We start from the raw sequence: 24,467 nt of genomic DNA, 5'->3' as shown, positions 1-24,467 counted from the left end.
ACGTTGAAGGCCTTACCACCGCTAAACTCAACGTCATCGAACAGATCGCCATTAAAAACAAGGTGACTATAGTTTTACTGCAGGACAACCAACCGCTACCAGAAATACGTATCCTGGACAGATCCCCCCGTTCACACCATCGACCATCGCTTATTACCATCCCATCTCTGGCCCAGCCTGTGGAAGGGAAAGATGTGAAGAGGTGGAACTTCCGGAAAGCAAACTGGGTAGGCTTCGCACAGCAAGTGAACAAGGCAGCTGCTGGTCTCCCACACCCACGCCCCACCAACTTGGACATCGCCTACGACTCATACTGCAAGATGCTGCTGGCCACCGCCAAGAAGAAAATCCCCCGCAGCGTACGCAAAGCCTATGTTCCCTGCTAGGATGACGAATGTGAAGAGCTACTTCGCGCCCACACAGAATCACAAACTAGTGAAGACAGGGACATAGCCGCGAACAACCTAATCTACAGACTAAATGAGAAACGCAGGCAAAGATGGACGGAGACAGTGGAATCAATTGACTTCACACACTCTTGCCGTCGGGCGTGGCAGACCATGAACAAGCTGATGGGCAGGTCGACAACTCCAGCACAATGTCCCATCTCTGCAAATTCCATCGCGTCACTACTGCTGAGCAATGGCCGCTTCCCCAACGCAGACAAGGATTTCACCAGAAAAACATTGGCGAGGGTCCATGACCTGCACAGGGTACCAGGCTGTGATTTCAACTTATCCCACGACTTCACAACACAAGAATTCGGGCTGGCCATCCAACGGCTGAAAACTGGTAAGGCACCAGGCATCGACGGCATCCACCCGGAATACATAAAACATCAAGGCAAGAAGGCAACCGACTGGCTGTGCTCCTTCCTCTCCATGTGTCTCCGGTGCGTGATGCTACCAAAGATCTGGTGCCGTGCCAAGTTGATTGCGCTGCCGAAACCAAACAAGCCTAGTGATGACCCCAAGGGATACCGACCCATCTCACTGCTCTGCGTTCCATACAAGCTCCTGGAACGTCTCCTCCATGCACATCTCAACCCAGTGATCGACCCCCAGTTGCCGAAAGAACAGGCTGCCTTCCGAAGCAGTAGGTCCACGGCGGACCAGGTGACCCTTCTGTGCCAAGATATAGAGGACAGCTTCCAAGCAGGGGAGAAGGCTGGTGCTGTCTTCTTGGACCTCACAGCTGCATACGACACTGTCTGGATGCGTGGGCTGCATATGAAACTCCTGGAAACCATCCCAGACATGGTTATGGTTAACTTCATCATGGAGATGCTGAGCAACTGCAACTTCCGGCTACACACCAGCAATGGACAATGCAGCAGGGTGAGGAAACTCAAGAACGGCGTCCCACAGGGCTCAGTGCTGGCACCAATGCTGTTCAACATCTATATCCATGACCTGCCTGCAACCCAGTCAAAGAAGTATGGCTATGCAGATGACCTACTTAGCAAGCCATCCTGGGAAGCAGCAGAACAGGGCCTCTCCGAGGACATGAACATCCTGTCCTCATACCTGAGGAACTGGCGTCTCAAGCTCAGCATGGGCAAGACAACATCTTCAACGTCATGGTGGATAATACCTGGCTACAGCACCAGCCCGTTTCCACGTACCTCGGTGTGAAGCTTGACAGAACACTAACATTCAAACAACACCTGGACAGTGCCAAGGCGAAGACAAGTGCCCGTGCCGCCCTTATACGCCGCTTAGCCGGCACCACCTGGGGAGCCACGACGAAGACACTGCACATGTCCACGCTGGCTCTGGTGTTCTCAGGTGCCGAGTACTGTGCCCCGGCCTGGTGCTGTAGCCCCCATGTCAAGAAGTTGGATTTCGCCCTCAACAGCGCCCTGCAGACTGTCTCGGGGTGCCTGCGAGCCACCACAGTAAACCAACTGCCCGTCCTCGCAGGCATCACCCCGGCTAACATCAGATGAGAAGCAGCCACGCTGGCCCTCTCCCAAAAGGCACATACCAGTGAATCCCACCTCCTCCATAAGATCATCACAGAGACACCACGACGCGTGCACCCTAAGTCACGATGCCCCTTTGCCATGCAAGCCCATGAGCTGCTCAGCACAACATCAGCTGACACTTTCAAGGCCACCTGGGTCAAGATGAGATGGAGAGAACAGTGGAAGTCAGCAGAACCATCTAGGCTGCAACATTACATCAATGACCCCACAGACGTCTCTGGCCAGGACTTGGAAGCAGTGGACAACCCTCAACCGCCTGAGGACCGGCATTGCACGCTATGGAGCAGCAATGAGAGGTGGGGACTCGCAGATAGTGCCTCCTGCGAGTGTGGGGACCCAGTCCAGACAGTAGAGCACATAATCAGCAGTTGCCCCAAACACCGGCCGCCAAATGGCGAACAAGGCCTAATTGACCTGGATGACGACACGTTGACCTGGCTCGCCTCAACGGAGCCGCAAGTCTGAAGACACACGACAGAAGAAGAAGACTATAAGAGTGTGCGCAAGGAGTGTTCGCTCTACAGTGTAGAGCGCACGGAACATACGCACACACAGCACAAAGCAGGCGATAAAAAGTGCAGTGGGACACCAATATTTAACAGGATTGAAAAGAACGGCGGAGAGAGACGGAGATAAGAGAATTGAGAGTCACACGAAAGCTAAAACAAGGAAATATGACGAAACGTACGGAGCGCTCGGCTTCAGTGTGACTACGATGGGAGACGAGGAAAGACCGGTGTGTTTACTGTGCCTTACAATGTTGGCAGCGGACAGTATGAAGCCAAATAAATTAAGGCGGCACATAAAGTCATTGCACCCCAATCACGCTGATAAGATGCTTGAGGTTTTTCAGCGAAAACGGGCTGAATATTGCCAATAATCATCCCACTTTATGAATGCTACTTCAGTCAATCTGCAAGCACTGTAAGCATCATAAAGCAGCGTACCAAATTACTCAGTGCAAAAAAACACACCATTGCAGAAGAGCTGATACTACCTGCAGCCGTGGATATGGTCTCCGTCATGCTGCCTCATTTTGATTGAAAAAACAGCACAAATTGATCTATTCATTTTTGTTTTGTAGGTTAAAATGTTTTATATATTGTGCTCCTGAGTTAATGTTGCTGATTACTTTGAATTGAATATTATTTATTGCTGTTATTTAATTTAATATTATGTATGTTTATTATTATTTTATTGTATTTTTTCAGCATAAAATGGCAGTTGGTCAAGAATGTTTATAGTTTAAATAATTATAATTTATTGATGCACATTGAATCTGTTCTGTTACAGACTAAAAAACAATGTTATTAATAGTTATTCTTTATTGTAAGTTGATCTTTCTTTTTCATTTATTTTTGTTTTCTTTAATGTTAATAACATGGGGGGGGCGCGAAATGTTTTCTTCTCCCTAGGGGAGGCATCACAGAAAATGATTGAGAAGCACTGGACCAGGATAAGGCTCAGGAGTTAAGCAGGCTTAAACAAGGCAAAGAATCAGTGACTATGCCATCCCCTTTTACACCCTGGCTGTAGAGAGCCAGTGGAACTCTATGACATCTTCCTTAAGGGGCTGGCAGAGTCCATCTTGGAGCTAGTACACGTTCCAGTTGATCTGTCACGTAATCTGGACAAGGGAGTCTAAGGAGCAGTTCGAGAATTACTGTCACCATTGGAACAGATCACAGATTGCGGAAGGTCAAGAAGACTTGCAGTCACAGGTTGAGGATGACAGAGGGATTCCCAAGCATCAGGTGCGACCGCTCCTCACTGTTTGCCATCTAACCAGTCCCAGCACATTCCCTTGGGACAAGAGGAGGAGCCCATGCAACTGGGCAGAGCGTGGAGGAGAGACGGCGCAGACAACAGGAAGGTCGGTGCTTTTACAGTGGAAACAAGATCACCTCGTATCAGCCTGTCCAGCCAAAAGGACCAGAGTGGAGTCATAAACCTCCATGTACTATTACTCTGGAACATATGATAACCTAATAGACTGGGGGCTTATGAGACATTTAGTGCCCAGACCAAGCCACTGATTAAGCCTATGGAAAACAGGGTTTAACACCCCTAGCAGCCACAACGAATACCCAGTCATGCCATTAGGACTCACTAATGCTCCTGCGGTTTTCCAAGCCATGATTGTGTTGAGAGACTTTCTCGACCAGTTTGTGTATGTTTGTTTATTCATTCTTGTATATTCACCAGACCTTGCTCGGCATCAAATCCATCTTTTAATATATCTAAGCCAGGGGTCTCAAACTCCAGTCCTCGGGGGCCGCATTCCTACGTTTTCCAAGTTTCCCTCGTTAAAAACACCTGATTCAAATGATCAGTTCATCCTCACATTCTGCAGGAGCCTGAATTCAATTAGGTTGTAGGCATCAAGTGAGCTGAGAGGAAAAACAAAACATCAAAGTATGTCCTTCTAAACTATCAGACTATCACTTATCGATTTGAAACCCAAACCTCAGAATTGTGATGCACGCGTATGAACTACTCACTCACTACTCACTCACTACTCACTCACTACTCAATCCTGCCAAACGGATATGAAATTAACCTAATTTAGAATAATTCAATTTGGTTGTAGGCATCAACTGAGCTGAGAGGGAAAACAACACATCATAGTATGTACTTCTAAATGTGACTCTCAGAACGACAAGAGGTCGATCATTTCAGACAAGATATTTCCTAGAATTGGTATCATAACATGCAATGATGATGGTAATCATCTAGTTGTATATTTTTTTACAATTACCGTAATTTTCGGACTATAAGTCGCGTTTTTTTTTCATAGTTTGGGTGGAGGGCGACTTATACTCAGGAGCGACTCATATATGTTTTTTTTCACAAATTTTTACTTGATCATTAACACATCACTTACTTACAAGTATAGTTGACTACTTCACATGTTATTTTTAGTATAGTTGATCACTTCACATGCTTTGATATCTTTATCTTGAACATATTCAAAACATGAAAAATAGAGAGAAAAAAATCAAATAAAGTAATTAACACTAAAGCGCCATATCCTCTGGACATGTCCTCTGTCACCAGGATGACATAAAGGACGAGAAATTTGATCGATGGATTTAATGATTTGGAGTGACACAAATGGTTTGATAATATTGTTGTTTATCCATCCATCCATTTTCTGAACCGCTTAGTCCCCACGGGGGTCGCGGGAGTGCTGGAGCCTATCCCATTTGCACTCGCACCTAGGGACAATTTGGAGTCTTCAATCGGCCTACCAAGCATGTTTTTGGGATGTGGGAGGAAACCGGAGTGCCCGGAGAAAACCCACGCGGGCCCGGGGAGAACATGCAAACTCCACACAGTTATTTAATTTTTTTCATAGTTTGGGTGGGGGGGCGACTTATACTCAGGAGCGACTTATGTTTTTTTTCAAAGATTTTCAACAAAAAAAAAAAAAAAAAGGAAACCGCGATAAACGAACCGCAATGTAGCAAGGGATTACTGTAATTTGAATTTCAAGTGACGTCAGCAGCGCGACGTCGCGGTCAGCAGCGCGACGTCAGCAGCGCGACGTCAGCAGCGCGACGCGGCGTTGTTTACATAAAGGACAAAGATTGACTCGACGGAGCTCTCTTTCACTTCCGTGGATTGAAGTCGGGGGCCGGCGCTCGGCCGGGTGGCTGTCCAGGGACGGTGGATGGGGCTCGGACAATGCTTTTACGCATGCCCGGTCCTACTCTACCGAGCTGTCTTTCAGCTCCGTGGATGGAAGTCGAGGGCCGGCGCTCAGCCGGGTGGCTGTCCGGGGACGGTGGATGGGGCTCGGTCATGGCTTTTACGCACGCCCGGTCCTATTGTATGGAGCTCTCTACCACTTCCGTGGCTGGAAGTCCACGCCGCCACACGCCTGGAAGTTTGTTTTGTTAAATAAAGAGCCGTTTACCAAACCCACGTCTTTCCTTGAACTTTGTTAACGCTACAATATAGTTATATAGTAGATCTGTGGAATAACGACGAGGCTGACGTCAGGGCGCACGCACGCGCGGCGTTGTTGACAAAGGACGAGGAATTTGATCGATGGATTTAATGATTTAGAGTGCACAGATGGTTTGATAACATTATTGCTTATATAATAGTTATTTGATATATAATTTATATATCGTTATATGGGCCTGTGGAATATTTTTAAGTGCAAGAGCCGTCAGCGGCGCGCACGCATTGTTGACAAAGGACGATTGATGGATTTAATGAATTGGAGTGACACAGATGGTTTTATTAACGTGTTATTTATGTAATAGTTTTTTGAATAACTCTGAATTTTACGTCAGGGCCGTTCTCAGCTCTTAGTTTGTGTTTGTCACGTTAGCATACCTATCGTCTAAGGAGCTCTCTTCCATTTCCGTGGCTGGAAGTCCACGCCGCCACACGCCTGGAAGTTTGTTTTGTTAAATAAAGAGCCGTTTACCAAACCCACGTCTTTCCTTGAACTTTGTTAACGCTACAATATAGTTATATAGTAGATCTGTGGAGTAACGACGAGGCTGACGTCAGGGCGCACGCACGCGCGGCGTTGTTGACAAAGGACGAGGAATTTGATCGATGGATTTAATGATTTAGAGTGCACAGATGGTTTGATAACATTATTGCTTATATAATAGTTATTTGATATATAATTTATATATCGTTATATGGGCTTGTGGAATATTTTTAAGTGCAAGAGCCGTCAGCGGCGCGCACGCATTGTTGACAAAGGACGATCGATAAAAGACGAGAAATTTGATCGATGGATTTAATGATTTGGAGTGACACAAATGGTTTGATAATATTGTTGTTTATGTGATAGTTATTTAAAATATAGTTTATATATCGTTGTATGGGCCTGTGGAATAATTTGAATTGCGGCGCGGCACACGGCATTGTTGACAAAGGACGATCGATGGATTTAATGAATTGGAGTGACACAGATGGTTTTATAAACGTGTTATTTATGTAATAGTTTTTTTTAAATAACTGAATGTTACGTCAGGCCCGTTCTCAGCTCCTCGTTTGTGTTTGTCACGTTAGCATACCGTATCGTTTAGCCTGTTGTTGCTCGTTCATGTCTGTTCTTGGTGTTGGATTTTGTCGAATAAATTGCCCCCCAAAATGCGACTTATACTCCGGAGCGATTTATATATGGTTTTTTTTCACATTTTTGGGCATTTTATGGCTGGTGCGACTTATACTCCGGAGCGACTTATAGTCCGAAAATTACGGTACAATAGATTAAAGGGAGGGTATACTGAAAATGATTAATTTTTCACTAACTAGCCCAGTTTATGTATTTTTTGTTATCAGACAAATGAAAGAACAAGCATTTTGTATTTTATCCATTCATTTTGGAGGAGTAATGAAACAACAAATGGCTTAAAACACCTACTTTGGAAAAGGAATAGCCCCCCACCCCATGTCTTGGTTGATGTCACGGAAGAAAGACAATTTCCCCATTGTAAATCATTGTACAGTCTATCGCTTAAAATGTACAAAAACAGCTATAAATTGACACCAAAATTTACATGGACATTTCTACTTATGACTACTTCAACATATCACAAGGATTAGCCTCTCCGTGGCCGATTTAAGAGAAACAAGCAGCCTCTCCGCAGCTGAAGTGCCCTGTCACATCTTTCCATTTCCTTTCACCAGTCACCAACATACGCAAACAGAACTCGTTCCGAGAGACTTAATGTAAGCTGAATAGTTCATACGTCGCTATACAGTGAGCCCTCACCACTTTGCGCTTCACCTATTGCGAACTCTGTGCATCGCGGGTTTTTATGAAAACAAATATTGCGTATACTATATTCGGTGCGCCTCGGCTTTTTGCAGCGTCACTTGGAGCGCGGGACTTTGTCTGCCCATATGACTTTACAGCACACTATTGGCCGAGAGACCAATGGGAACAAGTTGATCTGTATCTTTGCCACTGATTGGCTTAGAGCTGTAAGAGCAGCTCTAACAACACTTTATCTCAGCCTCCCACAACGTATCCACTCTTCCACTTCGTTCGCGTCAGCAGAATCACAGGACACATGAGGAAGGGCAAGTGAACTGAAATCAGGGGAAATGGGATTTCAAAATAAAACAAAAGGACAGGACAAAAACAAATCTTAGACGAGACAACATCACCATGGTGTGACAATATCTCATCTATAGATTATAATTCAAATTCATACATTTTCTATACCACTTGTTCAGTGTCACAAGCCAGCTGGAACCTAACCCATTTGACTAAGGGTGAGAGGTGTGGTACATACTGAACAGATTACAGCCAATCATAAGGACTGACCACAGCACTATATTAGATTTAGGCCACTTGACATATTATTACTGTATCTGTAACTACTGTAAATCAAAAACATTACCTGCCCAACGTAGGTTTCCCAGCACTGGTCCTGTTGAGAGCGAGTGTTCTTTTCAAACTGAGCTGTCTGGTTGGAGAGGGTCTCAGAGCTGCCCCTGCTTCTGTTGGTGACATCCAGCATTGTGGTAATGGTGGCGATGGTGCTGTTGCGATGTGAGATCTCAGACACCAGGGTAGTAGATAGGCTGGATGCAACAGGCTGCGCGATAGTTGCTAAGTAGGAGTTGGTGTCAGACCAGTTTGCTGGACTCGCTGGAATCTGGGAAACATCCATATATACTGTCTTTACCATGACAGTCTGTCTCTTTTAAATGTGTAAAATCTAAATTTTATTTTTCCAAATACATTATTGTATTTTGTTAGCCTTACATTAAAAAGTCATGAAACAAGTTTTTTGCAAACACCAACTAAGTGACTGTGACAAAAACAATAATCAGACTCTACCCAGGACTGGTGGAAATTCACACTCACATGCTCACTCAAATTGGGTGGGAACTTAACCTGCCTAGGTACTTAAAGGCAGAGGTGCTTTCAGTAATTTAGAACAGTTTAGTCATAGACTTATAAAGACCATTTTTGTCCATTAGGCCACTACATTAGCAGTGACTGGGTTCCTTTAGGTATGAAAAAGTTTGGGCACCCCTGATCATTTTCATGATTTTCCTTTATAAATCATTGGTTGTTCGGATCAGCAATTTCTGTTAAATATATCATAAAGCAGACAAACACAGTGATATTTGAGAAGTGAAATGAAGTATTTAGGATATACAGAAAGTATTTCTGCAAGAGGAGGATTTTTCTGTTGGGGTGCCCCAATTTATGCACCTGCCTACTTTTGTTCAAGTAATGATTGCACACTTTCTGTAAGTCCTATAAATTTCATTTCACTTCTCAAATATCACTGTTTTTGTTTGCTACATGTCTCACTCTAGAATTATACTTTCAGTGAACCACCCAAATATTGTCTTTTACTTTACGTCTTTGTTACAGTGAGTCAAAAGGGTGATATTCAATTTACCCTAAAATCTACATTTCCCCAGGCACTTCTGATTACATACTTTAAGTGGTGATTGACCGGAAAAGATCACTGAGTGAAGGAACTGAAAATAGTTTCCTCTATTGAGTGTCTGAGTCTCAGATAGGGAGTCAGTAGTCAGATAGGATAGGGTAGGCACTAAATCATCTGAGTGAGGTTCTGTGCTGCTGTTCTTTCACATCAATAAATGCCAGTCAGGAGTGCTACCTGATTTTTGTTGTTGATACTTTTTATACCAATCTCAGTATAGAATGAACAAATGATTTAAAAAAGCTCCTTGTGTAAAAAAAATACATTAAATATTTTATATGGTTTACGAGATACTTACTGCAGAGCTCATACTGTTGACCTTATCGAGGAGGGCAATAATAAGACTGTAGAGATTGCCCAAATATAAAACAAGCACTCTGTGAACACATAATCATAAAATTAATGTGAAGTAAGGAAAGACAAAAATCATGTTGTATCATGAACTTATAACTTAAAAACTTATAGTCACTACAGTTGAAATACCTTGCCAGCTGGAAACGCAGTGATGTTCTTGGATGATACATCTCTAGCTGAGCTACTAGTTCAAAGGCTGATGGAGCAATCATGGTGATGAGAGAAACCACAACACTCACCTCGATGAAGGAAGAGTGGTTAGACATGTTAGACATTGTTTTCCAGGAAGAGACAGGTGGGTCAGCCAACAGTGGTAGAACAGTTAATTTGGCACTGGTCCATGGTTGAGATGTGCAAAAATGTGTCAGGAGCCAGTTATAATTCTTAATGAATATCCTTTGAATTCATTCGTCTCCACCCGTTATGCGCCAGCTTTTTAAATGATAGCTGAGTTTAAATGTGATATTGTACTAGTTCCTTGCCATGTTTGTTCTTTCTCATTGGGATACACTCAAAGTTAACGAAACATATGTAGCCAAGGACAAGTTCAAAACAATGAGTTTACTGTTTTTTCAGTGGACCACAAGTCACAATTTTCCACAAGTCACAATTTTCTACTACTCTTCCTCTAACAAAATATTTTGTAAGAATACACTGTAATTCGTTTCATTCATTCCACAGCCAAAACAACAACAATAACTCCTTAATAAATCCATCCATCCATTTTCTATACCGCTTGTCCCCACGGGGGTCGCAGGCGTGCTGGAGCCTATCCCAGCAGTCATCGGGCAGCAGGCGGGGGACACCCTGAACCGGTTGCCAGCCGATCGCAGGGCATACAGAGACGAACAACTATTTGCACTCGCACTCACACCTAGGGGCAATTTGGAGTGCTCAATTGGCCTACCAAGCATGTTTTTGGGATGTGGGAGGAAACCGGAGTACCCGGAGAAAACCCAAGCGGGCACGGGAAGAACATGCAAACTCCACACAGGGAGGGCCGGAGGTGGAATCGAACCGGCACCTTCCTAACTGTGAGGCGGACGTGCTAACCAGTGCTCCACCGAGCCGCCTCCTTAATAAATACTGCAGCTAATTACACATAGCAATAAAACAAGTGCATTAGATGTAAAAATAAATAAATTACAAATAAATAATCAAAAAGGGTTTTTTATTGTCACCGTACCTTAGAGTCACAGGTATACATACATTCCGTAACTTCCCATGACTTACAATATGTGAACTTCAAATTATTATACATATATATATACACATATATATATATACACATATATATATATATACACATATATATGTATATATACACACATATATATATATATATATATATATATACACATATATATATATATACTGTAAATTTCGGACTATAAGCCGCGACTTTTTTCTCAAATTTTGAACCCTGCGGCTTATAGTCCGGTGCGGCTTATATAGGATTTCTTCCGTGATTTTTGTGATGACTTGATCACTTTTATACACTCGTAAAAAGGCTGTGGACCGCTGTTGTGCGGCACCGCTTTGCTGGGTGGAGGGATGTATGACACGGTCACTGGGGAGAAAAGTGGTGTGTTGATCGCATGTCCATCCGCCAGGCAAATAGTGCCGTAGAATTTACACAAAGATGAGACAGAACGAGATCAAGATGGACAATACTGAAAGGAAGCTTTTATACACAAACCGTCATTATGGGGGACAAAAGAAATGCATATGATGCCGCTTTTAAGCTAAAGGCAGTCGATGTTGATGACATTGTGTTGCATCACCCTTTTCTTTATTTCGTGGTCCCGTCTACTCTGGAGCTATACGTGTCGCTCGCTAGTTTAATGTAATTTAGCGCTTCGTGCATGAATAAAATTAGCATGAACAGACCCTCATCATGGAAAATGCTAGAAGAAATGCATAAAACCCACGACGAAAGAGATACTGAGAAAGTGTGTGGCAAAGGATAACTAACGCTATTCCAATCGGAAGACTTCGATGGTTTCAATGCACAGGAGGAAGATGAAGATGATGAAGCTCTTTTTTTTACTTTTACTTGTATGCTTTTTTAATCAGCCCTGTTAGTGCTGTGCTACCGTGTTGCTGCTGTGTTACCGCCGCGTCTCAGTGACTTTTACCGGTATGTTTTATTTAATCAAACCCTATTAGTGCTGTGTTACTTCCGTGTTGCTGCGGTATTACTGCCGCGTCACAGGCAGTGTTTGGAAAGAAATGTTAAGGTATGTTATTAAAACTTTAAAAAAGCTTTCTGTGTTCAGTCTTTCTTTGTTAATAACTCGCGTGCACACTTCCGTGTTGCTGCGGTACTACTGCTGCGTCACAGGCAATGTTTAGAAAGACATGTTAAAGTATGTTATTAAAACTTTAAAAAGGCTTTCTGTGGACTGTCTTTCTTTGTAAAAAAAACTCGTGTGCACGTGCGGCTTATAGTCCGGTGCAGCTTATATAAGAAAAAAACTAAAATATCCCCGGATTTTAGCTGGTGCGGAAATTACGGTATCTATCTATCTCTCTCTCTCTCTCAGATTTTGCACACATGGCGGCGCGTGCACACGCAGCGACCTCTCTCTGTCCCGCCCGAACGGTGTTTTGTTCGTTTAATGAGTGTTTGTCCGACAGTTTTACGTGTTCGTCTCGTCGTACTACGTCGTGCTACAAGTACAGCAGGCAGGTTCTGCTCGACATCGGCGAAAGCGAGTTTTGTGGCGTTCTGAACTTTGAAGCTGAGACATTAAAGGAACTCGGACTGCTCCGGCCTGAAACATCGCCGGACTCGCCTGCTACTCCTCCCCTGGATAGAAAGCATCGGAAGCGGTGTGCGAGGAGGCAGAAGAGGGGCAAGCGCGGAGGCGTCCGGGCCAGGCTCGCCCGGCCGTGCCTTCCATTCTTCTGGCGAATGTTCGATCGCTTGACAACAAAATGGATTACATTCGCCTGCTGAGATCTACGAACAGGACAGTGAGTAACTGCTGTGTGCTCGTGTTCACTGAGACTTGGTTGACTGTCAACATTCCGGACTCTGCTGTGCATCTGGAGCGGCTAGCGTGCTATCGAGCGGACCGGGCCATTGTAAAAGGGGGAAAATCGCGAGGAGGAGGAATATGTGTATACATCCGTGACGAATGGTGCCGGGACTCTGTAGTTGTATGCATGCACTGCTCGCCACTGGCAGAGTTTGTGATCATTAAGTGCCGTCCTTTTTACCTGCCAAGGGAATTTACAGCGATTCTGCTAGTCGCGGTATACATCCTGCCTTCCAACGTTGAAAGCGACAGGATCGCGGCTCTTAGTGAACTACCAGGCTGTCAGTGAACAACAGACGGCGCACCCTGATGGTTTCACCATCTTCGCTGGGGATTTTAATCATGCTAACCTTAAGTCTGTTTTTCCGAGGCTTCACCAGCATGTTAATTTTCCAACACGTGGTGACAGCTTCCTGGACCTGGTCTACACTACACATAAAGGAGCTTTCAAAGCCGCCCCCCTCCCCCATATTGGACTTTCTGACCATATCACTGTTATGCTTATGCCCGCATACAGACAAAGGGTGAAAGCATCCAGGCCGGCTCGCAAGCGGGTAAGAGTGTGGCCTGAGGGTGCCTCTGATGTGCTTCGAGACTGCTTTGGCACTACTGACTGGGAAATATTTAAGCAGGCGGCCACTTGCAACAATCGGACGGACATAGAGGAGTATACTGACTCTGTTTCCTCTTACATCACGAAGTGCATTGATGATGTGACTCGCACAAAATTCATCGTCACTCGGGCTAACTGGAAGCCATGGCTGACAGGGGATGTCCTCAGGCTGCTGAGGGCCAGGGACAAAGCCTTCAGAGCGGGGGATGAGGCTGTCTTGAGAACAACGAGGGCCGACCTGTCCCGGGGCATCAAGGAAGCGAAAAAGGCATTCTTTTGCAAGATTACCACCCACTTCAAGGACAGCAGGGACGCACGGAGCCTATGGCAGGGCATTCAGACCATCACGGACTACAAGCCCGCGCCGCAGAGCTGTGAGGGCAACATCCGTCTGCTCAACGCTCTGATCCGCTTCTTTGCTCGCTTTGACGCTCAGAACAGCACTTGCCCGCTGAAGACCCCTCCCCCTTCACACGAGCAGCCCCTGTGCCTCTCTGCCGATAGCGTGAGGACGCTTGCCGCTATCGACACCCGTAAGGCGGCGGGCCCTGACAACATCCCAGGTCGAGCACTGAAGGACTGCGCTGGGGAGCTGATGGGTGTCTTCACGGACATCTTTAAGATTTCCCTGCAGCAGGCCATCGTCCCATCATGTTTCAAGGCTGCCACCATCGTACCTGTGCCGAAGAAACCTGCTCCGTCCTGCTTCAATGACTACCGCCCCGTGGCACTGACGCCCATCATCATGAAGTGCTTTGAGCGGCTTGTCATGGAGCACATCAGATCCATTCTCCCCCCCACCATAGACCCCTTCCAGTTTGCGTACCGAGCCAAACGGTCCTCTGAGGATGCCATCTGCTCTGCCCTCCACTCAGCCCTCACCCAGCTGGAGAGAAGGGACTCGTATGTGAGATTGCTGTTTGTGGACTTCTGTTCTGCATTCAACACCATTGTACCACAGCGACTCATCTGCAAACTCGACAAGCTGGGCCTCAGTACCTACCTCTGCAACTGGCTACTGGACTTCCTCTGTCAGAGGCCTCAGGTGGTACGTGTTGGCGAAAAAATCTCCGCCAGCATCACGCTGAGCACGGGGGCCCCCCAAGGCTGCGTGCTCAGTCCGCTGCTCTTCACCCTGCTGACGCATGACTGTACTGCAACTTACAGTAGCAACCGCGTGCTGAAATATGCCGACGACACGACTCTGGTGGGTCTCATCACCGGGGGCGACGAGACTCAATACATGTCGGAGGTCGACCTTCTGGCCACGTGGTGCAGGGACAACAACCTCCTGCTGAACGTCAACAAGACCAAGGAGATTGTTGTTGACTTCCGGAATGGTCACACCCAACACCTGCCACTGACCATCGACGGTGCTGTGGTGGAGAGAGTGAGCAGCACCAGATTCCTGGGGGTGCACATCAGTGAGGACCACTCCTGGTCCACCAACACCGCAACACTGGCGAAGAAAGCTCAGCGCCGCCTGTACTTCCTGCGGAAACTCAGACGAGCAAGTGCTCCTCCGGCCGTCATGACTACATTCTATCGTGGCACCATTGAGAGCGTCCTCTCCAGTTGTATTGCTGTTTTTGGGTGGTAGCTGCACTGAATACAACATGAAGGCCCTGCAGCGCATAGTGAACACGGCTGGTAAGATTATTGGTGCTTCACTCCCCTCCCTGAAGGACATTTACACCTCCCATCTGACCCGCAAGGCGACCACGATTGTGAGTGATGTGAGTCACCCCGCTCACTCTTTGTTTGATCTTCTGCCCTCTGGGAAGAGGTACAGGAGCCTGCGCTCCCGCACCACCAGACTCACCAACAGCTTCATACTCCAGGCTGTTAGGATCCTGAACTCTCTCCCCCCTTCTGCGTAGCGTCCTGTACTTTTGCGCTATATTCTGACTGTCTGCTGTATGCACACTTACTCCATTTTTGCTCCTCTTATTTATTATGTTATTTATTCATTATTTATTCATCACTCTTATTTATTCATTGTTTGTGCCTTCTTGTTTTTACTTTTTGTGTTGTTTACTTGTATGTATATTGTGTACTGTCTTGTCACCGTGGGATAGTGGGAACGTAATTTCGATCTCTTTGTGTGTCTTGACATGTGAAGAAATTGACAATAAAGCAGACTTTGACTTTATATATAAACATACACATATATATATATATATGTACATAGTTTTTCTATTTTTCAGTTTTTTTTTTATTTGACTTACATAACGTTAACACAACACAATATATATTGCGTTGGCCTTATCACATATGATTGTTTCAGTCATCGTTTTACCAATATTCTCCTTGTCCTTTATCCATACAAGCAAAAGGCATTCCAGCTCTTTCAGGGTAGGGCTGCGACATTTAGAATTATAGTGATCCTCTTGGGTGGCTTGACCGCTTTGAGCGCTTCCTTCTGCTTAATGTCATATGATGGCGCCGCGGATGGCAGCCACGGTGAGTCGCTCTCTGTTTCTTTGTCTTATTTTGTGTGTTTTCTGTGTCCTCTGCTGTCCATCCCGGATCACCTTTACCAGAGAAGCGTTGTTAAACATCGGACAGTCTTCTTCTGGTATTTTCTCTCCTGTTCTCTCTGATTCAGACTGTTTGTCGGAGATTCTAGCCGGAGTGGCGGTGCTATACAAGCTAGCGCGACGACGGCGGCGCGGAAAACGAGCCGGAGCACTCGTAATGCTGAGGCAGAGAGGGTTCCGTTCTGCCCTACCGTCAATTCATCTGGCAAATGTCCGCTCCCTGGCGAACAAGATGGACGACCTGCTGCTCCTCACTTCAAGGAACACGGACTTCAGCAGATCCGCCGCGCTGTGCTTTGTTGAAACGTGGCTCAGCGAACGAACCCCCCACCACGCCGTGGAGCTAGCGGGGTTTCGGCTAACTCGTGCAGATCGCAGCGCGGAGCTCTCCGGAAAATCAAAGGGAGGTGGTCTCTGTTTCTACATTAATGAACGTTGGTGTACTGATGTCACGGTGTTGAAAGAGTTTTGCAGCCCTCTCCTAGAAACACTTTTCATAAACTGCCGGCCGTTCTATTCACCACGGGAGTTCTCCTCGATTGTCATGGCGGCTGTTTACATTCCACCACACGCACGTGCAAGTGAAGCCACGCAGATGCTGGCTGACCAGGTAACAGACATGGAGAAACTTCTACCAAATTCACTAATCATTGTTCTGGGTGATCTTAACAGGGCGAACCTCGCACACGAACTCCCCAGATACAGACAGCACGTAACGTGTCCCACCAGAGGGGCACAGACTCTGGACCACTGCTACGCCGTGATCAAGGATGCATACCACTCTGCGGCTCGTGCAGCTTTAGGACTCTCAGACCACTGTCTAGTTCATCTGATCCTGGCCTACAGGCAGAAACTAAAAACTTCTAAGCCTGTGGTGAGGACTGTGAGGAAGTGGACAGTGGAGTCAAGGCAGGACCTCCAAGCCTGCTTTGACTGCACCGATTGGGGAGTTTTCGAAGCTGCAACTTCAGACTTGCATGAACTCACTGACACTGTCACATCATACATCAGTTTTTGTGAGGATCTGTGTGTGCAGACTAAGACCTTCTGCACGTACAACAACGACAAACCTTGGTTTACACCGAACCTCAGGAGGCTGCGCAAAGTCAAGGAGGAGGCCTACAGGAGCGGCGACCGCGACCTGTTCAAGCAGACCAGAAACACACTGAACCGAGAGGTCAGGAAAGCCAGGAGGTGTTACGGGGAGAACCTGAAGAGACACCTCTCTGCCAATCCTGATCCCTCAACAGTGTGGAAAGGTCTGCAGAGCATCACGGGCTACAAGAAACGAACCCCCCGTCCTGTGGAGAGCCCAAGGCTTGCTAACCAGCTAAACAGGTTCTACTGCAGGTTTGATCGGTCCTCCCACACAACGGGACTTCCTGCAGCACAATCTACATACTCACCTCTCCCCACAACTGCTCTGTCCACACCTCTATCATCGTTGTCACCCACTCTCTCTCTTGCAGAGGCCGCGCCCGCACTCCAGATCCGCGAGGAGGAAGTGCGCCAGATGTTCCGGAGACAAAAGAACAGGAAGGCACCGGGCCCAGACGGCATGTCACCTTCCTGCTTGAAAGTCTGCGCTGAGCAGCTGGCGCCCACCTTTGCAAGGATCTTCAACCGTTCTCTGGAGCTGTGTGAGGTGCCCTCGTGCTTCAAGAGCTCCACCATCGTTCCAGTGGCCAAGAAGCCCGCCATCACAGGTTTGAATGACTATAGACCTGTCGCATTGACATCTGTGGTCATGAAATCTTTCGAGAGGTTAGTGCTGAACCACCTGAAGGATGTCACGGGCCCCCTGCTTGACCCCCTTCAGTTTGCCTACCGGGCAAACAGGTCAGTGGATGATGCGGTCAACATGGGACTGCACTACATCCTGCACCACCTGGACACCCCAGGAACGTACGCCAGGATCCTGTTCGTGGACTTCAGCTCGGCGTTCAACACCATCGCTCCTGACATCCTCCAACAGAAGCTCATCCAGCTTGCGGTGCCTGCCTCCACCTGTCAGTGGATCACCAGCTTCCTGACCAACAGGAGACAGCGTGTGAGGCTGGGGGGCATCACATCTGACACCCGGACCACCAATACTGGAGCCCCTCAGGGGTGCGTCCTCTCCCCACTGCTCTTCTCTCTCTACACCAATGATTTCTCCTCAGGTGACTCTCCTGTGAAGCTCCTGAAGTATGCAGACGACACCACTCTCATCGGACTGATCCAGGACGGTGATGAGACTGCGTACAGACAGGAGGTGGAGCGGCTGGTCCACTGGTGCAGCCAAAACCACCTGGAGCTGAACCCGCTCAAGACCGTGGAGATGACAGTGGACTTCAGGCGTGACCCTTCACCACTTTTACCCCTCACTATCCGCAGTAATACTATTCTCTCCACAGACACCTTCAAGTTCCTGGGAACCACAATCTCTCGGGACCTGAAATGGACCGGCCACATAGACTCTGTCCGGAAGAAGGCCCAGCAGAGGCTGTACTTCCTGAGACAGCTCAAGAAGTTCAACCTGTCGCGAGAGCTTCTGAAGACCTTCTACACTGCCATCATCCAGTCTGTCCTCTGCACCTCCATCACTGTCTGGTTTGGATCGGCCTCCAAACAAGACAAGCACAGACTGCAACGGACAATCAGGACTGCAGAAAAGATCATTGGAATCAACCTCCCATCTATCCAAGACTTGTACCTGTCCAGGACCAGGAAACGTGCAACTCTCTCTACAGACCCTTCTCACCCAGGTTGCAGTCTGTTTGAACTACTCCCCTCCGGACGGCGTTATAGAGCTCGGTACGCCAAAACCAGCAGACACAGCGACAGCTTCTTCCCCCAGGCTGTTGCTCTGATGAACTCACACCACTCTTAGAGTCTCAGAGTCATTACTGTGCAATAACATCCTGCTCTCCACACCTTTTTTGAATTTGTCTACACTGTTTGTACTATGTGTCCTCTCTGCATCCATTGCAGCCTGGGCATCCTGGAAGAGGGACCTTCCCATCTGTGGTCTCTTCTCAAGGTTTCTCATTTCCCCTAGCTGGAGTTTTGAGTTTTTCCTTGCCCTTTTGGGAGTTTAAGATCAGGGGATGTTTGAGAATATTTGCCATTTTTCACATGTCCTGAGTGTTGTTAGTCACCTAAATGTTGAACAGAGGGTGTTATTTACCGAAGTCAAATTCCTTGTTTGGCACGCTCAAACATGGCGAATAAAAAACTCTTGAATCTTGAATGATCGTGGAATTTGTTGACACGTTTTTACGGCCATATTGTTTCGCAAGATCACTCACACGCACTCCGCGCTCATGTTTTCTTATGATTTCTTGTTGTAATTGTTAGGAAATCATCACCAAGGCGGCATGGTGGCACATTGGTTAGCACGTCCGCCTTACAGTTCGGAGGGTGCGGGTTTGATTCCACCTCCGGCCCTCCATGTGTGGAGTTTGCATGTTCTCCCTGTGCCTGTGTGGGTTTTCTCTGGGTCCTCCCCCATCCCAAATCATGCTTGGTAGGCCAATTGAGCACTCCAAATTGCCCATAGATGTGTGCCCTGTAATTGGCTGGCAACCGGTTCAGGGTGTCCCCCGCCTACTGCCCGATGTTGAGTCAAATATTTAATTATATTCAAATTCGTATGTTTAAGCAATCGTATGTAGAGGAATGGCTATATATTTAAACAATTGTTTATCTCATGGGTTTTTAGAGTCAATTATTTACAAAGGCAAGTTCAATTTTACATTTTCAGTCCTACAGCGTGGTACTACATTGTGCTGCAGCATGCTGGAAAGCCCTGAGGTCAATTGGAAGCGATGCAATTGTATCGGGTAATTAAAAGCAAGAGAAGTGGACTTTCAGTGTAAGACATTTAGCTGTTTTATTATCTATAGTTCCCACAGCAGAGTACCTTATATGCCAGTGAGTATTGTTTGCACAATATGTTGTTGCTGTACTGACTGGCATACAAAGAAGATGGACCTTCCTCTTTGACCTCCTCAAGATCATAAGAGATAGCACTGCTTAAGCCATTAAATAACTGAATTAAATGACCGAATTTAGAGTACTGCAGTCGATCTGGCGGTCTCCTTGGTTCGTGGTTCTGGTTCAGGGCTTGAAGGGTAAGGTTCTACAGGTGAGTGCGGTTGAATCTGGTCGCTGGAAGGCTCTGCAATGACAGATTCAGAGGAGGAATTATCTTCCGCGTTGGCGTTCCAACAGGATCAATGACATCTGGATCGAGAGTTGGTTTTCTCTGTCCATAGTTGAAGGTTTTCCCATTTCCCCTTCCACACTGAAGATTCATGATCAATTGCATCACAATCCTCTTCTACAGCAGAGGTTGTATTTTGGTCAGGTATCTGAATCCCAGGTAGATTGACAGAGGGAATGGGCTGCTGGACAGACGGTACATCAATTACTCTCACAGGTTCGATGGAGGAAGAATCTCGTAAAGGTGAAATGAGTTCATCCTCCGATGGATCTCTGGACTCTGAGAGGGTAGACAGGCTCCTTTACAAGCCCAGGTTGGGCGATGGCTCGGACAATTGCTCTCATGGACAAGATGCTGTCGCTGTTTGGCTCGGACTGAAGGCGGTTTTGTCTTTCCTCACATCTTCCTGTGGCTGTTACCGCCTCCAAGTCGCACTGTGCTGGTGAACTCTGCTTGTCTGGTGACCGGCGATTACCGGGGATTGGCTCAAGAAGTGGATCAAATCCTCCTGGCTAAGAGGTGGTTCGTCATGCAGAGTGTGGCGGCAAATTCCCTTCTGGACATGGACCCGACAGGGATGGCAGGAGTGTGTGGAAAGCGGCGCACGAAGGCTCTGTGCCTCCATCAGCGTTTTGGCACTAAGGCTCGCCGTTGTGTTCCCCCTGCACCTACGAGGCCTCGGTAAACTCCAGTGTTCAGCGGGGGCTGTTGGTGCAGGCAAAGACCAAGATGCTCTTCAGAACAGACTCATCGGAAGACGCTTTTCTGGTGGACAGCGGGTCCCAAGTAAGCCTGCTTATACTCACTGCTGCCGACAAGGTGACTGCTGGTTGTGGACCACTGGTTGTGGCTCACCCATCAACAATTTCAGCTCCAGGTTGGTGACTGTGCGCACTGACAACTTGTTGATGTTGCTAACAGCTGTTTGATTGACGCTGTCCTTGGCTACCTTCATGTGTGAGGCTGGGGGACTTGCACTACAAACACATGCAAATCTTTTGGGCATCGGGTGACATTAATCAGCATTTGCATGCGGATTTTCCTTCTCAAACAATTCATATCTTATCCACCTCCGATACTAAGCACAGGATGGAGCATTTCATCCCCACTAAGCCCACCAGTTTTTGCCAGCGGATGGAGCTTTGAGCAGCCTAATTGGCAATTGCAAATGAGGAGTTTGCCACAATGGAGCGTTTGGGCATTGTGAGGCATTCTAATAGCCCTTACACATGGTGCAAAAAACTGATGGTTCCTCGAGGCCTTGTGGTGAATTTCGTCGGCTTGACAATATTACAGAGCATGACCGCAACACCCTTCTTCACAATCAAGATTTTTTCATGTATTTGGCTTGTACCACCATTTATTTCTATTCTGCGCATTCCTATCATCCTGGATTGCTCGTTGTGCCACGTCTCATAGCACCTCGGACAGGTGACCCCAATTTGAGTTGGAGCTCTGGTCAGCATTGGCAGAGTCCTTGGGTGTACAGGAACACTGTACAACTGCCTCCCACCAGTTTCACCGGCCACTTAAGACTGCGCTCTCAGATGGTAACTGGGTTGAAACATCTTCCACGGGGTTTGTTCGGGTTACGTCCAGCTCCAAAAAGCAATCTTAAAACCGCTCTTGTTGAATTGGTGCTCTGTCAGCTATTTCACGTCCCTGGTGAGTTTCTGCCAGAAGGTTTCAATGTGCGGCCTTTTCCCTTTTTGTCTCGAGGCACCTTGATGCCTGTCCACCATAGCTTTCCTAGGGTGTTCGTATCGTCAAGGCTTATGTCTGTCTATTTTGTTTTTGTGCGCTACGACGCCCATCACTCACCCCTGCAATCACCATATAATGGCTCATTTAGGGTGATTGAGCATGGTCCAAAAGGGTTATTGTTGATATGGCTGTGCGTAAGGCGTGTCTTTCATTGAATAGGCTCACGCCGGCTCATTCAGTTTCATGCGGTGTGCTGTTGCCAGTCCAAGTCTCTCGCCGTAGTCGTCCTCCAAATTCCTCAGTGTCCCTTTCGCACGACAGTTGTCTTCCAACATCTGTCTCCCCGACAAGTTTCATCTGCGCCACCAAGGGATGGAACACATAGTCGTGGCAGGTTAGTGAAGCGCCCTGCGAAATTATCGTTATGAGTATCCAGTGTCCTTCTGGATGTTCTGAGCGGGGACTATGTGGCAGACATTAGAACCATGCCTCCCCACCAGTTTGTGGTGTAATAATCTCATTGTTACTCACTTGTTGGCAGTCTTGGAATAAAGACGTGTTTTTCACTTTTAGTGGTGGGTGCTCCTCCCTTCTGCCACAGTGTATTATTTAAAATGATCCATGACTGTAATTATGTTTGTGCTATTAATAATTTAGTTGTTAGGTGGTTCAGAAGATGAAAGAACATTGACATTTTGTTGGTGTTCTGATTCTTTTTTTTTTTTTAATAGTTTTACAATAAACTTTAACGAGGCATGACAAATAAACAGTATTAAGAAAAGACTGTCTCTTATTTAGAGAACTTTGCAAGCAAGAGATTGAGAATATACACTAAATACCACAAGTACTGGCATCATTATGGGAGGAGTAAAATTTTAAAGAAAGGAACAAAGAAAGAAAGAAAAGAAAAAACATATGGTCTTTCTATGGCTGTTGGGTCTGGAACAAAAATCCGAAATTAATGGGTGTTCTCGACATGAATCATGTGGTTATTGTATTAAATGATAATCGGCAGGCGGTGCACTGGTTAGCACGTCCGCCTCACAGTTAGGATGAGGGTTTGATTCCACCTCCGGCCCTCCCTGTGTGGAGTTTGCATGTTCTCTCCCTGCTCGCGTGGGATTTCTCCGGGCACTCCGGCTTCCTCCCATATCCCCAAAACATGCTAGGTTGGCCGATTGAGCACAAATTGCCCCTAGATGTGAATGCGAGTGCGGATCGTTGTTCGTCTCTGTGTGCCCTGCGTTTGGCTGGCAGCCGATTCAGGGTGTCCCCCGCCTACTGCCCGATGACTGCTGGGATAGGCTCCCGCGACCCCCGTGGATGGATGGATGGATGGATGGGTTGGGATGGATGGATGGATGGATGGATGGATGGATGGATGGATGGATGGATGGATGATAATCGACTGGGTTGCACGGCCAATTGCCTCATTTGTTGGATCAGTGGGAGGTTTCCACTTTCACCGATTCCTTGAAACTGCACTGTATGATGGCTAATCTAATCTAATGATGATGAATCTTAATTTGCTTTTTTTTTCTTCCTATACCTCATTCTTTTCCCACAGCGTCAGCTCTGGTTTCTCCTGCTCCAATTTCTGAGAACGGTCCACCACAAAGTAGATGATGTAGATGCTGCCAGCTAGAGACATCAACACGAGGATATTGGCTAACAAACGCAGACTGATCAGAACAGCCCTGAAGAAATACACAGAAACACATGGTTTTCCAAAACAGTTTCAGAAGTCATCATTTTGGTACAGAAGGAGTTCAGTTCAGTTCTAAATAGTGACCCATGAGGTACAATGTATGCTTAATTTTCTACATAATGTATGTCCCATCGAAATTTATGAGAACGAGCAAGGTAGACTCATTGCGAGACGGATTAACATTTTGTGATGCAAAACTAGGATACCTACAGACTGGTATCTTTCTTCTTCTCCTGTTCTTCAACAATGGCTTCCTATAAAGAAAGCACAGACTGAATGCTTAAGTAAAAAACACAGCAGAATCTTGTATTACAATAGTCTATTTTTACAAGGTATCTGTCACTGTATACTGTATATTGAGAGCAGTCTGACCCTGATGTTGTTGACGATAGCCGCTCCTTTGCTCTCTGCAGCTTCTGGATTTCCAATCAAGTAATCCCAAGCACAAAATACCCTCCAGCAGAATGTGAAGTTTTCATCAGAAGCACTGGCTAGGCTGAGTCTGGAATTTTTGGCCATTCTAAATAAGAAAAAATTACTAACACTTTATGAAAAAATACTGTAATTTAGCCCTGGATTTCTCTTTCACATCATCATCATCAGGCTAGAAAATACAGTACATTTGATGGCAAGTGACATTGAACTCTGGCTGGTGTTAAATATAAAATGGCTCCACCTCAGCAATGCGACAGAACCTCCCAAGTCAAACATGAGTCATTTTTCAAACCAAAGTACTCTTTATACAGCCATAATGCAAAACCACATTATTATTCTGTGACATTTGTTGATTGAGATATTTCATTCCAGCGGCAAATTATAACTTTTGCTGATGATGAATACACTTAATGAAAGTAAGGGACTATAG

At 46.4% G+C, this 24,467-nt stretch overlaps 1 protein-coding gene across 2 annotated transcripts in view; it reads right to left on the bottom strand.

Annotated features, from left to right (window-relative positions):
* Positions 1-24,467, bottom strand: part of LOC119120155 (transmembrane channel-like protein 3) — a 124,236-nt gene that overhangs the window by 24,931 nt on the left and 74,838 nt on the right. For both annotated transcript variants that reach the window (XM_037246787.1, XM_037246788.1), the window contains 6 exons: positions 23,975-24,122; positions 23,813-23,856; positions 23,444-23,591; positions 9,916-10,025; positions 9,731-9,809; positions 8,368-8,625 (listed from right to left, as the gene is read on the bottom strand). In XM_037246787.1, coding sequence (XP_037102682.1) covers positions 8,368-8,625; positions 9,731-9,809; positions 9,916-10,025; positions 23,444-23,591; positions 23,813-23,856; positions 23,975-24,122 — 787 coding nt within the window. The remainder of the gene's footprint in view (positions 1-8,367; positions 8,626-9,730; positions 9,810-9,915; positions 10,026-23,443; positions 23,592-23,812; positions 23,857-23,974; positions 24,123-24,467) is intronic.

Source organism: Syngnathus acus, chromosome 3, assembly GCF_901709675.1.
Source record: "Syngnathus acus chromosome 3, fSynAcu1.2, whole genome shotgun sequence".
NCBI classification, from domain to species: Eukaryota; Metazoa; Chordata; class Actinopteri; order Syngnathiformes; family Syngnathidae; genus Syngnathus; species Syngnathus acus.
This window is presented reverse-complemented; position numbering and strand designations above follow the sequence as displayed.